Raw genomic sequence first — 23385 nt, forward strand, 5'->3', positions numbered from 1 at the left:
CACGTATAGATTAGAACACACACACGTATAGATTAGAACACACACACGTATAGATTAGAACACACACGTATAGATTAGAACACACACACGTATAGATTAGAACACACACACGTATAGATTAGAACACACACACGTATAGATTAGAACACACACACGTATAGATTAGAAACACACACGTATAGATTAGACACACACACGTATAGATTAGAACACACACACGTATAGATTAGAACACACACACGTATAGATTAGAACACACACACGTATAGATTAGAACACACACACGTATAGATTAGAACACACACACGTATAGATTAGAACACACACACGTATAGATTAGAACACACACACGTATAGATTAGAACACACACACGTATAGATTAGAACACACACACGTATAGATTAGAACACACACGTATAGATTAGAACACACACACGTATAGATTAGAACACACACACGTATAGATTAGAACACACACGTATAGATTAGAACACACACACGTATAGATTAGAACACACACACGTATAGATTAGAACACACACGTATAGATTAGAACACACACACGTATAGATTAGAACACACACGTATAGATTAGAACACACACACGTATAGATTAGAACACACACGTATAGATTAGAACACACACACGTATAGATTAGAACACACACACGTATAGATTAGACACACACACGTATAGATTAGAACACACACGTATAGATTAGAACACACACGTATAGATTAGAAACACACACGTATAGATTAGAACACACACACGTATAGATTAGAACACACACGTATAGATTAGAACACACACACGTATAGATTAGAACACACACACGTATAGATTAGAACACACACACGTATAGATTAGAACACACACGTATAGATTAGAACACACACGTATAGATTAGAACACACACGTATAGATTAGAACACACACACGTATAGATTAGAACACACACGTATAGATTAGAACACACACGTATAGATTAGAACACACACACGTATAGATTAGAACACACACACGTATAGATTAGAACACACACACGTATAGATTAGAACACACACGTATAGATTAGAACACACACACGTATAGATTAGAACACACACGTATAGATTAGAACACACACACGTATAGATTAGAAAACACACACGTATAGATTAGACACACACACGTATAGATTAGAACACACACGTATAGATTAGAACACACACACGTATAGATTAGAACACACACGTATAGATTAGAACACACACGTATAGATTAGAACACACACACGTATAGATTAGAAACACACACGTATAGATTAGAACACACACACGTATAGATTAGAACACACACGTATAGATTAGAACACACACACGTATAGATTAGAACACACACACGTATAGATTAGAACACACACGTATAGATTAGAACACACACGTATAGATTAGAACACACACACGTATAGATTAGAACACACACACGTATAGATTAGAACACACACGTATAGATTAGAACACACACACGTATAGATTAGAACACACACGTATAGATTAGAACACACACGTATAGATTAGAACACACACACGTATAGATTAGAACACACACACGTATAGATTAGAACACACACGTATAGATTAGAACACACACACGTATAGATTAGAACACACACACACGTATAGATTAGAACACACACGTATAGATTAGAAACACACACACGTATAGATTAGAAACACACACACGTATAGATTAGAACACACACGTATAGATTAGAACACACACACGTATAGATTAGAACACACACGTATAGATTAGAACACACACACGTATAGATTAGAACACACACACGTATAGATTAGAACACACACACGTATAGATTAGAACACACACGTATAGATTAGAACACACACGTATAGATTAGAACACACACACGTATAGATTAGAACACACACACGTATAGATTAGAACACACACGTATAGATTAGAACACACACACACGTATAGATTAGAACACACACGTATAGTTTAGAACACACACGTATAGATTAGAACACACACACGTATAGATTAGAACACACACGTATAGATTAGAACACACACACGTATAGATTAGAAACACACACACGTATAGATTAGAACACACACGTATAGATTAGAACACACACACGTATAGATTAGAACACACACACGTATAGATTAGAACACACACACGTATAGATTAGAACACACACACGTATAGATTAGAACACACACACGTATAGATTAGAACACACACGTATAGATTAGAACACACACACGTATAGATTAGAACACACACACGTATAGATTAGAACACACACGTATAGATTAGAACACACACACGTATAGATTAGACACACACACGTATAGATTAGAACACACACACGTATAGATTAGAACACACACACGTATAGATTAGAACACACACGTATAGATTAGAAACACACACGTATAGATTAGAACACACACACGTATAGATTAGAACACACACGTATAGATTAGAACACACACACGTATAGATTAGAACACACACACGTATAGATTAGAACACACACACGTATAGATTAGAACACACACACGTATAGATTAGAACACACACGTATAGATTAGAAACACACACGTATAGATTAGAACACACACACGTATAGATTAGAACACACACGTATAGATTAGAAACACACACGTATAGATTAGAACACACACACGTATAGATTAGAACACACACGTATAGATTAGAACACACACACGTATAGATTAGAACACACACGTATAGATTAGAACACACACACGTATAGATTAGAACACACACACGTATAGATTAGAACACACACGTATAGATTAGAACACACACGTATAGATTAGAACACACACACGTATAGATTAGAACACACACACGTATAGATTAGAACACACACGTATAGATTAGAACACACACACGTATAGATTAGAACACACACGTATAGATTAGAACACACACACGTATAGATTAGAACACACACACGTATAGATTAGAACACACACGTATAGATTAGAACACACACACGTATAGATTAGAACACACACACGTATAGATTAGAACACACACGTATAGATTAGAACACACACGTATAGATTAGAACACACACACGTATAGATTAGAACACACACACGTATAGATTAGAACACACACACGTATAGATTAGAACACACACGTATAGATTAGAACACACACACGTATAGATTAGAACACACACACGTATAGATTAGAAACACACACGTATAGATTAGAACACACACACGTATAGATTAGAACACACACACGTATAGATTAGAACACACACGTATAGATTAGAACACACACACGTATAGATTAGAACACACACGTATAGATTAGAACACACACACGTATAGATTAGAACACACACACGTATAGATTAGAACACACACACGTATAGATTAGAAACACACACGTATAGATTAGAACACACACACGTATAGATTAGAACACACACGTATAGATTAGAACACACACACGTATAGATTAGAACACACACACACGTATAGATTAGAACACACACACGTATAGATTAGAACACACACACGTATAGATTAGAACACACACACGTATAGATTAGAACACACACACGTATAGATTAGAACACACACACGTATAGATTAGAACACACACGTATAGATTAGAACACACACACGTATAGATTAGAACACACACACGTATAGATTAGAACACACACACGTATAGATTAGAACACACACACGTATAGATTAGAACACACACGTATAGATTAGAACACACACGTATAGATTAGAACACACACGTATAGATTAGAACACACACGTATAGATTAGAACACACACGTATAGATTAGAACACACACGTATAGATTAGAACACACACACGTATAGATTAGAACACACACACGTATAGATTAGACACACACACGTATAGATTAGAACACACACACGTATAGATTAGAACACACACACGTATAGATTAGAACACACACGTATAGATTAGAACACACACGTATAGATTAGAACACACACACGTATAGATTAGAACACACACACGTATAGATTAGAACACACACGTATAGATTAGAACACACACACGTATAGATTAGAACACACACACGTATAGATTAGAACACACACACGTATAGATTAGAACACACACACGTATAGATTAGAACACACACACGTATAGATTAGAACACACACGTATAGATTAGAACACACACACGTATAGATTAGAACACACACACGTATAGATTAGAACACACACGTATAGATTAGAACACACACGTATAGATTAGAACACACACACGTATAGATTAGAACACACACACGTATAGATTAGAACACACACACACGTATAGATTAGAACACACACACGTATAGATTAGAACACACACGTATAGATTAGAACACACACACGTATAGATTAGAACACACACACGTATAGATTAGAACACACACGTATAGATTAGAACACACAACACACGTATAGATTAGAACACACACACGTATAGATTAGAACACACACGTATAGATTAGAACACACACACGTATAGATTAGAACACACACACGTATAGATTAGAACACACACACGTATAGATTAGAACACACACACGTATAGATTAGAACACACACGTATAGATTAGAACACACACACGTATAGATTAGAACACACACACGTATAGATTAGAACACACACACGTATAGATTAGAACACACACACGTATAGATTAGAACACACACACGTATAGATTAGAACACACACACGTATAGATTAGAACACACACACGTATAGATTAGAACACACACACGTATAGATTAGAACACACACACGTATAGATTAGAACACACACACGTATAGATTAGAACACACACGTATAGATTAGAACACACACACGTATAGATTAGACACACACACGTATAGATTAGAACACACACGTATAGATTAGAACACACACGTATAGATTAGAACACACACACGTATAGATTAGAACACACACACGTATAGATTAGAACACACACACGTATAGATTAGAACACACACGTATAGATTAGAACACACACGTATAGATTAGAACACACACACGTATAGATTAGAACACACACGTATAGATTAGAACACACACACGTATAGATTAGAACACACACACGTATAGATTAGAACACACACGTATAGATTAGAAACACACACGTATAGATTAGAACACACACACGTATAGATTAGAACACACACACGTATAGATTAGAACACACACGTATAGATTAGAACACACACACGTATAGATTAGAACACACACACGTATAGATTAGAACACACACACGTATAGATTAGAACACACACACGTATAGATTAGAACACACACACGTATAGATTAGAACACACACACGTATAGATTAGAACACACACGTATAGATTAGAACACACACACGTATAGATTAGAACACACACACGTATAGATTAGAACACACACACGTATAGATTAGAACACACACGTATAGATTAGAACACACACACGTATAGATTAGAACACACACACGTATAGATTAGACACACACACGTATAGATTAGAACACACACGTATAGATTAGAAACACACACGTATAGATTAGAACACACACACGTATAGATTAGAACACACACACGTATAGATTAGAACACACACGTATAGATTAGAACACACACGTATAGATTAGAACACACACACGTATAGATTAGAACACACACACGTATAGATTAGAACACACACACGTATAGATTAGACACACACACGTATAGATTAGAACACACACACGTATAGATTAGAACACACACGTATAGATTAGAACACACACACGTATAGATTAGAACACACACACGTATAGATTAGAACACACACACGTATAGATTAGAACACACACGTATAGATTAGAACACACACACGTATAGATTAGACACACACACGTATAGATTAGAACACACACACGTATAGATTAGAACACACACGTATAGATTAGAAACACACACGTATAGATTAGAAACACACACACGTATAGATTAGAACACACACGTATAGATTAGAACACACACACGTATAGATTAGAACACACACACGTATAGATTAGAACACACACACGTATAGATTAGAACACACACGTATAGATTAGAACACACACACGTATAGATTAGAACACACACACGTATAGATTAGAACACACACACGTATAGATTAGAACACACACGTATAGATTAGAACACACACGTATAGATTAGAACACACACACGTATAGATTAGAACACACACACGTATAGATTAGAACACACACGTATAGATTAGAACACACACACGTATAGATTAGAACACACACACGTATAGATTAGAACACACACACGTATAGATTAGAACACACACACGTATAGATTAGAACACACACACGTATAGATTAGAACACACACACGTATAGATTAGAACACACACACGTATAGATTAGAACACACACGTATAGATTAGAACACACACACGTATAGATTAGAACACACACACGTATAGATTAGAACACACACGTATAGATTAGAACACACACACGTATAGATTAGAACACACACACGTATAGATTAGAACACACACACGTATAGATTAGAACACACACGTATAGATTAGAACACACACGTATAGATTAGAACACACACACGTATAGATTAGAACACACACACGTATAGATTAGAACACACACGTATAGATTAGAACACACACACGTATAGATTAGAACACACACACGTATAGATTAGAACACACACACGTATAGATTAGAACACACACACGTATAGATTAGAACACACACACGTATAGATTAGAACACACACACGTATAGATTAGAACACACACACACGTATAGATTAGAACACACACACGTATAGATTAGAACACACACGTATAGATTAGAACACACACACGTATAGATTAGAACACACACACGTATAGATTAGAACACACACGTATAGATTAGAACACACACACGTATAGATTAGAACACACACACGTATAGATTAGAAACACACACGTATAGATTAGAACACACACACGTATAGATTAGAACACACACACGTATAGATTAGAACACACACACGTATAGATTAGAACACACACGTATAGATTAGAACACACACACGTATAGATTAGAACACACACGTATAGATTAGAACACACACACGTATAGATTAGAACACACACGTATAGATTAGAACACACACGTATAGATTAGAACACACACACGTATAGATTAGAACACACACACGTATAGATTAGAACACACACGTATAGATTAGACACACACACGTATAGATTAGAACACACACACGTATAGATTAGAACACACAACGTATAGATTAGAACACACACGTATAGATTAGAACACACACACGTATAGATTAGAACACACACACGTATAGATTAGAACACACACACGTATAGATTAGAACACACACGTATAGATTAGAACACACACGTATAGATTAGAACACACACACGTATAGATTAGAACACACACGTATAGATTAGAACACACACGTATAGATTAGAACACACACACGTATAGATTAGAACACACACACGTATAGATTAGAAACACACACGTATAGATTAGAACACACACACGTATAGATTAGAACACACACACGTATAGATTAGAACACACACGTATAGATTAGAACACACACACGTATAGATTAGAACACACACGTATAGATTAGAACACACACACGTATAGATTAGAACACACACGTATAGATTAGAACACACACACGTATAGATTAGAACACACACACGTATAGATTAGAACACACACACGTATAGATTAGAACACACACACGTATAGATTAGAACACACACACGTATAGATTAGAACACACACGTATAGATTAGAACACACACACGTATAGATTAGAACACACACACGTATAGATTAGAACACACACACGTATAGATTAGAACACACACACGTATAGATTAGAACACACACGTATAGATTAGAACACACACGTATAGATTAGAACACACACACGTATAGATTAGAACACACACACACGTATAGATTAGAACACACACGTATAGATTAGAACACACACACGTATAGATTAGAACACACACACGTATAGATTAGAACACACACGTATAGATTAGAACACACACGTATAGATTAGAACACACACGTATAGATTAGAACACACACACGTATAGATTAGAACACACACACGTATAGATTAGAACACACACACACGTATAGATTAGAACACACACGTATAGATTAGAACACACACACGTATAGATTAGAACACACACACGTATAGATTAGAACACACACACGTATAGATTAGAACACACACGTATAGATTAGAACACACACACGTATAGATTAGAACACACACACGTATAGATTAGAACACACACACGTATAGATTAGAACACACACACGTATAGATTAGAACACACACACGTATAGATTAGAACACACACACGTATAGATTAGAACACACACACGTATAGATTAGAACACACACACGTATAGATTAGAACACACACACGTATAGATTAGAACACACACGTATAGATTAGAACACACACGTATAGATTAGAACACACACACGTATAGATTAGAACACACACACGTATAGATTAGAACACACACACGTATAGATTAGAACACACACACGTATAGATTAGAACACACACGTATAGATTAGAACACACACACGTATAGATTAGAACACACACGTATAGATTAGAACACACACGTATAGATTAGAACACACACACGTATAGATTAGAACACACACACGTATAGATTAGAACACACACACGTATAGATTAGAACACACACGTATAGATTAGAACACACACGTATAGATTAGAACACACACACGTATAGATTAGAACACACACGTATAGATTAGAACACACACACGTATAGATTAGAACACACACACGTATAGATTAGAACACACACACGTATAGATTAGAACACACACACGTATAGATTAGAACACACACGTATAGATTAGAACACACACACGTATAGATTAGAACACACACGTATAGATTAGAACACACACACGTATAGATTAGAACACACACACGTATAGATTAGAACACACACACGTATAGATTAGAAACACACACGTATAGATTAGAACACACACGTATAGATTAGAACACACACACGTATAGATTAGAACACACACACGTATAGATTAGAACACACAACGTATAGATTAGAACACACACGTATAGATTAGAACACACACACGTATAGATTAGAACACACACACGTATAGATTAGAACACACACACGTATAGATTAGAACACACACACGTATAGATTAGAACACACACGTATAGATTAGAACACACACACGTATAGATTAGAACACACACGTATAGATTAGAACACACACACGTATAGATTAGAACACACACGTATAGATTAGAACACACACACGTATAGATTAGAACACACACACGTATAGATTAGAACACACACACGTATAGATTAGAACACACACGTATAGATTAGAACACACACGTATAGATTAGAACACACACACGTATAGATTAGAACACACACACGTATAGATTAGAACACACACGTATAGATTAGAACACACACGTATAGATTAGAACACACACACGTATAGATTAGAACACACACACGTATAGATTAGAACACACACGTATAGATTAGAACACACACACGTATAGATTAGACACACACACGTATAGATTAGAACACACACACGTATAGATTAGAACACACACACGTATAGATTAGAACACACACACGTATAGATTAGAACACACACACGTATAGATTAGAACACACACACGTATAGATTAGAACACACACACACGTATAGATTAGAACACACACGTATAGATTAGAACACACACGTATAGATTAGAACACACACACGTATAGATTAGAACACACACACGTATAGATTAGAACACACACACGTATAGATTAGACACACACACGTATAGATTAGAACACACACACGTATAGATTAGAACACACACGTATAGATTAGAACACACACGTATAGATTAGAACACACACACACGTATAGATTAGAACACACACACGTATAGATTAGAACACACACGTATAGATTAGAACACACACGTATAGATTAGAACACACACACGTATAGATTAGAACACACACACGTATAGATTAGAACACACACGTATAGATTAGAACACACACGTATAGATTAGAACACACACACGTATAGATTAGAACACACACGTATAGATTAGAACACACACGTATAGATTAGAACACACACACGTATAGATTAGAACACACACACGTATAGATTAGAACACACACGTATAGATTAGAACACACACACGTATAGATTAGAACACACACACGTATAGATTAGAACACACACACGTATAGATTAGAACACACACGTATAGATTAGAACACACACGTATAGATTAGAACACACACACGTATAGATTAGAACACACACGTATAGATTAGAACACACACACGTATAGATTAGAACACACACACACGTATAGATTAGAACACACACGTATAGATTAGAACACACACGTATAGATTAGAACACACACACGTATAGATTAGAACACACACGTATAGATTATAACACACACACGTATAGATTAGAACACACACACGTATAGATTAGAACACACATGTATAGATTAGAACACACACACGTATAGATTAGAACACACACACGTATAGATTAGAACACACACACGTATAGATTAGAACACACACGTATAGATTAGAACACACACACGTATAGATTAGAACACACACGTATAGATTAGAACACACACACGTATAGATTAGAACACACACGTATAGATTAGAACACACACGTATAGATTAGAACACACACACGTATAGATTAGAACACACACACGTATAGATTAGAACACACACACGTATAGATTAGAACACACACGTATAGATTAGAACACACACACGTATAGATTAGAACACACACACGTATAGATTAGAACACACACGTATAGATTAGAACACACACGTATAGATTAGAACACACACACGTATAGATTAGAACACACACACGTATAGATTAGAACACACACACGTATAGATTAGAACACACACGTATAGATTAGAACACACACACACGTATAGATTAGAACACACACACGTATAGATTAGAACACACACACGTATAGATTAGAACACACACGTATAGTTTAGAACACACACGTATAGATTAGAACACACACACGTATAGATTAGACACACACACGTATAGATTAGAACACACACACGTATAGATTAGAACACACACACGTATAGATTAGAACACACACACGTATAGATTAGAACACACACACGTATAGATTAGAACACACACACGTATAGATTATAACACACACACGTATAGATTAGAACACACACACACGTATAGATTAGAACACACACGTATAGATTAGAACACACACGTATAGATTAGAACACACACACGTATAGATTAGAACACACACACGTATAGATTAGAACACACACACGTATAGATTAGAACACACACACGTATAGATTAGAACACACACACGTATAGATTAGAACACACACGTATAGATTAGAACACACACACGTATAGATTAGAACACACACACGTATAGATTAGAACACACACACGTATAGATTAGAACACACACGTATAGATTAGAACACACACGTATAGATTAGAACACACACACGTATAGATTAGAACACACACACGTATAGATTAGAACACACACGTATAGATTAGAACACACACACGTATAGATTAGAACACACACGTATAGATTAGAACACACACACGTATAGATTAGAACACACACGTATAGATTAGAACACACACACGTATAGATTAGAACACACACACGTATAGATTAGAACACACACACGTATAGATTAGAACACACACACGTATAGATTAGAACACACACACGTATAGATTAGAACACACACGTATAGATTAGAACACACACACGTATAGATTAGAACACACACACGTATAGATTAGAACACACACGTATAGATTAGAAACACACACGTATAGATTAGAAACACACACGTATAGATTAGAACACACACACGTATAGATTAGAACACACACACGTATAGATTAGAACACACACGTATAGATTAGAACACACACGTATAGATTAGAACACACACACGTATAGATTAGAACACACACACGTATAGATTAGAACACACACACACGTATAGATTAGAACACACACACGTATAGATTAGAACACACACACGTATAGATTAGAACACACACACGTATAGATTAGAACACACACGTATAGATTAGAACACACACACGTATAGATTAGAACACACACACGTATAGATTAGAACACACACGTATAGATTAGAACACACACACGTATAGATTAGAACACACACACGTATAGATTAGAACACACACACGTATAGATTAGAACACACACGTATAGATTAGAACACACACGTATAGATTAGAACACACACACGTATAGATTAGAACACACACACGTATAGATTAGAACACACACACGTATAGATTAGAACACACACACGTATAGATTAGAACACACACACGTATAGATTAGAACACACACACGTATAGATTAGAACACACACGTATAGATTAGAACACACACACGTATAGATTAGAACACACACGTATAGATTAGAACACACACACGTATAGATTAGAACACACACACGTATAGATTAGAACACACACACGTATAGATTAGAACACACACACGTATAGATTAGAACACACACGTATAGATTAGAACACACACGTATAGATTAGAACACACACGTATAGATTAGAACACACACACGTATAGATTAGAACACACACACGTATAGATTAGAACACACACACGTATAGATTAGACACACACACGTATAGATTAGAACACACACACGTATAGATTAGAACACACACACACACGTATAGATTAGAACACACACACGTATAGATTAGAACACACACACGTATAGATTAGAACACACACGTATAGATTAGAACACACACGTATAGATTAGAACACACACACGTATAGATTAGAACACACACACGTATAGATTAGAACACACACACGTATAGATTAGAACACACACGTATAGATTAGAACACACACACGTATAGATTAGAACACACACACGTATAGATTAGAACACACACACGTATAGATTAGAACACACACGTATAGATTAGAACACACACGTATAGATTAGAACACACACGTATAGATTAGAACACACACACGTATAGATTAGAACACACACACGTATAGATTAGAACACACACACGTATAGATTAGAACACACACACGTATAGATTAGAACACACACGTATAGATTAGAACACACACACGTATAGATTAGAACACACACGTATAGATTAGAACACACACGTATAGATTAGAACACACACACGTATAGATTAGAACACACACACGTATAGATTAGAACACACACACGTATAGATTAGAACACACACACGTATAGATTAGAACACACACACGTATAGATTAGAACACACACGTATAGATTAGAACACACACACGTATAGATTAGAACACACACGTATAGATTAGAACACACACACGTATAGATTAGAACACACACACGTATAGATTAGAACACACACACGTATAGATTAGAACACACACACGTATAGATTAGAACACACACGTATAGATTAGAACACACACACGTATAGATTAGAACACACACGTATAGATTAGAAACACACACGTATAGATTAGAACACACACACGTATAGATTAGAACACACACGTATAGATTAGAACACACACACGTATAGATTAGAACACACACACACGTATAGATTAGAACACACACACGTATAGATTAGAACACACACGTATAGATTAGAACACACACACGTATAGATTAGAACACACACACGTATAGATTAGAACACACACACGTATAGATTAGAACACACACGTATAGATTAGAACACACACACGTATAGATTAGAACACACACACGTATAGATTAGAACACACACGTATAGATTAGAACACACACACGTATAGATTAGAACACACACGTATAGATTAGAACACACACACGTATAGATTAGAACACACACACGTATAGATTAGAACACACACGTATAGATTAGAACACACACACGTATAGATTAGAACACACACACGTATAGATTAGAACACACACACGTATAGATTAGAACACACACGTATAGATTAGAACACACACACGTATAGATTAGAACACACACACGTATAGATTAGAACACACACACGTATAGATTAGAACACACACGTATAGATTAGAACACACACGTATAGATTAGAACACACACACGTATAGATTAGAACACACACGTATAGATTAGAACACACACACGTATAGATTAGAACACACACACGTATAGATTAGAACACACACACGTATAGATTAGAACACACACACGTATAGATTAGAACACACACACGTATAGATTAGAACACACACACGTATAGATTAGAACACACACACGTATAGATTAGAACACACACGTATAGATTAGAACACACACGTATAGATTAGAACACACACGTATAGATTAGAACACACACACGTATAGATTAGAACACACACACGTATAGATTAGAACACACACACGTATAGATTAGAACACACACACGTATAGATTAGAACACACACACGTATAGATTAGAACACACACACGTATAGATTAGAACACACACACGTATAGATTAGAACACACACACGTATAGATTAGAACACACACGTATAGATTAGAACACACACACGTATAGATTAGAACACACACACGTATAGATTAGAACACACACACGTATAGATTAGAACACACACACGTATAGATTAGAACACACACACGTATAGATTAGAACACACACGTATAGATTAGAACACACACACGTATAGATTAGAACACACACACGTATAGATTAGAACACACACACGTATAGATTAGAACACACACGTATAGATTAGAACACACACACGTATAGATTAGAACACACACACGTATAGATTAGAACACACACGTATAGATTAGAACACACACACGTATAGATTAGACACACACACGTATAGATTAGAACACACACACGTATAGATTAGAACACACACACGTATAGATTAGAACACACACGTATAGATTAGAACACACACGTATAGATTAGAACACACACACGTATAGATTAGAACACACACGTATAGATTAGAACACACACACGTATAGATTAGAACACACACACGTATAGATTAGAACACACACACGTATAGATTAGAACACACACACGTATAGATTAGAACACACACGTATAGATTAGAACACACACACGTATAGATTAGAACACACACACGTATAGATTAGAACACACACACGTATAGATTAGAACACACACACGTATAGATTAGAACACACACGTATAGATTAGAACACACACGTATAGATTAGAACACACACACGTATAGATTAGAACACACACGTATAGATTAGAACACACACGTATAGATTAGAACACACACACGTATAGATTAGAACACACACACGTATAGATTAGAACACACACACGTATAGATTAGAACACACACGTATAGATTAGAACACACACACGTATAGATTAGAACACACACACGTATAGATTAGAACACACACGTATAGATTAGAACACACACGTATAGATTAGAACACACACACGTATAGATTAGAACACACACACGTATAGATTAGAACACACACACGTATAGATTAGAACACACACACGTATAGATTAGAACACACACACGTATAGATTAGAACACACACACGTATAGATTAGAACACACACGTATAGATTAGAACACACACGTATAGATTAGAACACACACACGTATAGATTAGAACACACACACGTATAGATTAGAACACACACGTATAGATTAGAACACACACACGTATAGATTAGAACACACACGTATAGATTAGAACACACACACGTATAGATTAGAACACACACGTATAGATTAGAACACACACACGTATAGATTAGAACACACACACGTATAGATTAGAACACACACGTATAGATTAGAAACACACACGTATAGATTAGAACACACACGTATAGATTAGAACACACACACGTATAGATTAGAACACACACACGTATAGATTAGAACACACACGTATAGATTAGAACACACACACGTATAGATTAGAACACACACACGTATAGATTAGAACACACACACGTATAGATTAGAACACACACGTATAGATTAGAACACACACACGTATAGATTAGAACACACACGTATAGATTAGAACACACACGTATAGATTAGAACACACACACGTATAGATTAGAACACACACACGTATAGATTAGAACACACACGTATAGATTAGAACACACACGTATAGATTAGAACACACACGTATAGATTAGAACACACACACGTATAGATTAGAACACACACGTATAGATTAGAACACACACACGTATAGATTAGAACACACACACGTATAGATTAGAACACAAACGTATAGATTAGAAACACACACGTATAGATTAGAACACACACACGTATAGATTAGAACACACACACGTATAGATTAGAACACACACACGTATAGATTAGAACACACACGTATAGATTAGAACACACACACGTATAGATTAGAACACACACACGTATAGATTAGAACACACACGTATAGATTAGAAACACACACGTATAGATTAGAACACACACACGTATAGATTAGAACACACACACGTATAGATTAGAACACACACGTATAGATTAGAACACACACACGTATAGATTAGAACACACACACGTATAGATTAGAACACACACGTATAGATTAGAACACACACACGTATAGATTAGAACACACACGAATAGATTAGAACACACACACGCATAGATTAGAACACACACACGTATAGATTAGAACACACACACGTATAGATTAGAACACACACACGTATAGATTAGAACACACACGTATAGATTAGAACACACACGTATAGATTAGAACACACACACGTATAGATTAGAACACACACACGTATAGATTAGAACACACACACGTATAGATTAGAACACACACGTATAGATTAGAACACACACACGTATAGATTAGAACACACACACGTATAGATTAGAACACACACGTATAGATTAGAACACACACACGTATAGATTAGAACACACACACACGTATAGATTAGAACACACACGTATAGATTAGAACACACACGTATAGATTAGAACACACACGTATAGATTAGAACACACACACGTATAGATTAGAACACACACACACACGTATAGATTAGAACACACACGTATAGATTAGAACACACACGTATAGATTAGAACACACACACGTATAGATTAGAACACACACACGTATAGATTAGAACACACACGTATAGATTAGAACACACACACGTATAGATTAGAACACACACACGTATAGATTAGAACACACACGTATAGATTAGAACACACACACGTATAGATTAGAACACACACGTATAGATTAGAACACACACACGTATAGATTAGAACACACACGTATAGATTAGAACACACACGTATAGATTAGAACACACACGTATAGATTAGAACACACACACGTATAGATTAGAACACACACACACGTATAGATTAGAACACACACGTATAGATTAGAACACACACGTATAGATTAGAACACACACGTATAGATTAGAACACACACGTATAGATTAGAACACACACACGTATAGATTAGAACACACACGTATAGATTAGAACACACACGTATAGATTAGAACACACACGTATAGATTAGAACACACACGTATAGATTAGAACACACACGTATAGATTAGAACACACACACGTATAGATTAGAACACACACACGTATAGATTAGAACACACACGTATAGATTAGAACACACACGTATAGATTAGAACACACACACGTATAGATTAGAACACACACACGTATAGATTAGAACACACACACGTATAGATTAGAACACACACACGTATAGATTAGAACACACACGTATAGATTAGAACACACACGTATAGATTAGAACACACACGTATAGATTAGAACACACACGTATAGATTAGAACACACACACGTATAGATTAGAACACACACACGTATAGATTAGAACACACACGTATAGATTAGAACACACACACGTATAGATTAGAACACACACGTATAGATTAGAACACACACGTATAGATTAGAACACACACGTATAGATTAGAACACACACGTATAGATTAGAACACACACACGTATAGATTAGAACACACACACGTATAGATTAGAACACACACGTATAGATTAGAACACACACGTATAGATTAGAACACACACGTATAGATTAGAACACACACACGTATAGATTAGAACACACACGTATAGATTAGACACACACACGTATAGATTAGAACACACACACGTATAGATTAGAACACACACACGTATAGATTAGAACACACACGTATAGATTAGAACACACACGTATAGATTAGAACACACACACGTATAGATTAGAACACACACACGTATAGATTAGAACACACACACGTATAGATTAGAACACACACACGTATAGATTAGAACACACACGTATAGATTAGAACACACACACGTATAGATTAGAACACACACGTATAGATTAGAACACACACACGTATAGATTAGAACACACACACGTATAGATTAGAACACACACGTATAGATTAGAACACACACGTATAGATTAGAACACACACACGTATAGATTAGAACACACACGTATAGATTAGAACACACACACGTATAGATTAGAACACACACACGTATAGATTAGAACACACACACGTATAGATTAGAACACACACGTATAGATTAGAACACACACGTATAGATTAGAACACACACGTATAGATTAGAACACACACGTATAGATTAGAACACACACGTATAGATTAGAACACACACACGTATAGATTAGAACACACACACGTATAGATTAGAACACACACGTATAGATTAGAACACACACACGTATAGATTAGAACACACACACGTATAGATTAGAACACACACGTATAGATTAGAACACACACACGTATAGATTAGAACACACACACGTATAGATTAGAACACACACGTATAGATTAGAACACACACACGTATAGATTAGAACACACACGTATAGATTAGAACACACACACGTATAGATTAGAACACACACACGTATAGATTAGAACACACACGTATAGATTAGAACACACACACGTATAGATTAGAACACACACGTATAGATTAGAACACACACACGTATAGATTAGAACACACACGTATAGATTAGAACACACACGTATAGATTAGAACACACACACGTATAGATTAGAACACACACACGTATAGATTAGAACACACACACGTATAGATTAGAACACACACACGTATAGATTAGAACACACACGTATAGATTAGAACACACACGTATAGATTAGAACACACACGTATAGATTAGAACACACACGTATAGATTAGAACACACACACGTATAGATTAGAACACACACACGTATAGATTAGAACACACACGTATAGATTAGAACACACACACGTATAGATTAGAACACACACACGTATAGATTAGAACACACACGTATAGATTAGAACACACACGTATAGATTAGAACACACACACGTATAGATTAGAACACACACGTATAGATTAGAACACACACGTATAGATTAGAACACACACACGAATAGATTAGAACACACACACGTATAGATTAGAACACACACACGTATAGATTAGAACACACACACGTATAGATTAGAACACACACACGTATAGATTAGAACACACACGTATAGATTAGAACACACACGTATAGATTAGAACACACACGTATAGATTAGAACACACACGTATAGATTAGAACACAAACGTATAGATTAGAACACACACACGTATAGATTAGAACACACACACGTATAGATTAGAACACACACACGTATAGATTAGAACACACACACACGTATAGATTAGAACACACACACGTATAGATTAGAACACACACGTATAGATTAGAACACACACACGTATAGATTAGAACACACACACGTATAGATTAGAACACACACACGTATAGATTAGAACACACACGTATAGATTAGAACACACACGTATAGATTAGAACACACACACGCGTATAGATTAGAACACACACACGTATAGATTAGAACACACACGTATAGATTAGAACACACACGTATAGATTAGAACACACACGTATAGATTAGAACACACACACGTATAGATTAGAACACACACACGTATAGATTAGAACACACACGTATAGATTAGAACACACACACGTATAGATTAGAACACACACGTATAGATTAGAACACACACACGTATAGATTAGAACACACACGTATAGATTAGAACACACACGTATAGATTAGAACACACACGTATAGATTAGAACACACACACGTATAGATTAGAACACACACGTATAGATTAGAACACACACACGTATAGATTAGAACACACACGTATAGATTAGAACACACACGTATAGATTAGAACACACACACACGTATAGATTAGAACACACACGTATAGATTAGAACACACACGTATAGATTAGAACACACACGTATAGATTAGAACACACACGTATAGATTAGAACACACACACGTATAGATTAGAACACACACACGTATAGATTAGAACACACACACGTATAGATTAGAACACACACGTATAGATTAGAACACACACGTATAGATTAGAACACACACACACGTATAGATTAGAACACACACGCTCCCCTTCTCTCTCCTAGCTGTTGGTTGTGTTACAGGAGGCGTGTGCCATGGGCATCGAGGCGGGCATCAACCCAACAGACCACCTGATCACAGCGTACCGCGCCCACGGCTACACCTTCACACGGGGTGTGTCCGTTAGAGAGATCATGGCTGAACTCACAGGTGAGACACACCTAGAAACTGATCCAAGGTCACATTTGTATTTCCTCCTAATGGTTACAGTCAGGATTTAAGGAAGATAAACTGATCCTTCGACCTGAAATACGTCTCTATTCTCTCTCTCTCTTGTTCTCAGGTCGTAGAGGAGGTGTGGCCAAGGGTAAAGGTGGCTCTATGCACATGTACGCTAAACACTTCTATGGAGGGAATGGAATCGTGGGGGCTCAGGTGACTCTCTGAACAGGTCACACTCTCTCACACACACACCTAGACCGAGAGGGGAACATGCATTCTCGCTGTGTGTGTGTGTGTCTACAGGTTCCATTGGGTGCTGGTGTGGCCCTAGCCTGTCAGTACCAGGGCAACAACCAGGTGTGTGTGGCGCTGTATGGAGACGGCGCCGCCAACCAGGTGAGGTCTATCTAACAGTTACAATAAAGTTATTAAATCATCATCATCATCATCATCGTCTCTGTTCATGTCCAATCAGGGCCAGATCTTTGAGTCTTTCAACATGGCGGCTCTGTGGAAGCTGCCGTGTATCTTCATCTGTGAGAACAACAAGTTTGGCATGGGGACGTCTATAGAGAGATCCTCTGCTAGCACGGAGTACTTCAAGAGAGGAGACTATATACCTGGAATCAAGGTAGGACACACACACACACACACTCACTGACTGTGTGTGTATCTTTGCTATACTGACCCCTCTGTCCCTGTGGTGTAGGTGGATGGCATGGATGTCCTGTGTGTGAGGGAGGCCATCAAGTTTGCTGCAGACCACTGCAGAGCTGGGAAGGTGAACTATGATTGGTTGTAGAGCTGGAGAAGAGGAGTTCTGATTGGTGCAGAGATGAAAAACTGATTGCGGATTTAAGAGCTTAAAGAGTGTTAAGAATCACTTTGTCTCAGACAATCTAATGTCAGAGGGCTGATCCTATTCTAGTATCCCACCAGCTGATCCTATTCTAGTATCCCACCAGCTGATCCTATTCTAGTATCCCACCAGCTGATCCTATTCTAGTATCCCACCAGCTGATCCTATTCTAGTATCCCACCAGCTGATCCTATTCTAGTATCCCACCAGCTGATCCTATTCTAGTATCCCACCAGCTGATCCTATTCTAGTATCCCACCAGCTGATCCTATTCTAGTATCCCACCAGCTGATCCTATTCTAGTATCCCACCAGCTGATCCTATTCTAGTATCCCACCAGCTGATCCTATTCTAGTATCCCACCAGCTGATCCTATTCTAGTATCCCACCAGCTGATCCTATTCTAGTATCCCACCAGCTGATCCTATTCTAGTATCCCACCAGCTGATCCTATTCTAGAATCCCACCAGCTGATCCTATTCTAGTATCCCACCAGCTGATCCTATTCTAGTATCCCACCAGCTGATCCTATTCTAGTATCCCACCAGCTGATCCTATTCTAGTATCCCACCAGTGTCTCTTCCCTGACAGAGGGAGGCTCAGTGACCAGCAGAATAGAGACAGTCTGAGACTCCAGTACAGTTGTAACTGGCCCTGCACTCTTGGTGTGCTGCAGGCCAAACAGCATAGATATCGGAAGATCCTCTGCTACAGTACAAATCCCTGATCAAGATATTCTGCAGTATCATGGTGGGGTTGGCTAGCTTTTTGAGTGTCTTTGCTTTTGAAACCTCCTTGGCAGGGTCCTATTGTGATGGAGCTGGAGACCTACCGTTACCATGGACACAGCATGAGCGACCCCGGGGTTAGGTGAGACATGATCTCAGACCTTTGACCCTTGACCATGTGTTTGTCAACTGAGCACCCTGTCTCTCCCCGCCCCCTCACTCCTCACCACATCTCCCATCTCTCTCTCTCCCTCCCTCTCTATTCTGATTTTATCCCTGCCCACCTCCTTGTGTTGCCACTCCCTAGTTTAACACCCCCCCTCCCCCTCCCCTCTTAGTGTATTGTAGTGCAGTGTTGGTTTGGGAAGAGCACTGCTTCCTTTACAGGTCTGTCTCTCTCTCATCAACCAAAGGCTGGTGCGGAACCTTGCTAATCATGTCTAAGTCCTCTTCCTGTGTGTGATGTAACTTCCTGTAGCTACCGTTCACGTGAGGAGATCCAGGAAGTGCGCAGTAAGAGTGACCCCATCACCATGCTGAAGGAACGCATGCTGTCCAACAACATGGCTTCTGTGGAGGAGATCAAGGTACACACACACCTTCACCGTCACGCATCCACACACACACACAGGTGGTCCATTTACTCAAATAGTTTCCCTGCTTGCCTTC

The 23385-nt window shown here is 37.3% G+C and overlaps 1 protein-coding gene across 1 annotated transcript in view; it reads left to right on the top strand.

Moving 5' to 3' along the window:
* Positions 1-23385, top strand: part of LOC106590467 (pyruvate dehydrogenase E1 component subunit alpha, mitochondrial) — a 39890-nt gene that overhangs the window by 15480 nt on the left and 1025 nt on the right. Inside the window, exons 4-10 of the mRNA XM_014181524.2 lie at positions 20991-21117; positions 21251-21342; positions 21433-21525; positions 21605-21760; positions 21839-21910; positions 22791-22858; positions 23195-23303. Of these exons, the coding sequence (XP_014036999.1) occupies positions 20991-21117; positions 21251-21342; positions 21433-21525; positions 21605-21760; positions 21839-21910; positions 22791-22858; positions 23195-23303 (717 nt within the window). The remainder of the gene's footprint in view (positions 1-20990; positions 21118-21250; positions 21343-21432; positions 21526-21604; positions 21761-21838; positions 21911-22790; positions 22859-23194; positions 23304-23385) is intronic.

This window comes from Salmo salar, chromosome ssa29 (assembly GCF_905237065.1).
Source record: "Salmo salar chromosome ssa29, Ssal_v3.1, whole genome shotgun sequence".
Classification (NCBI taxonomy): domain Eukaryota; kingdom Metazoa; phylum Chordata; class Actinopteri; order Salmoniformes; family Salmonidae; genus Salmo; species Salmo salar.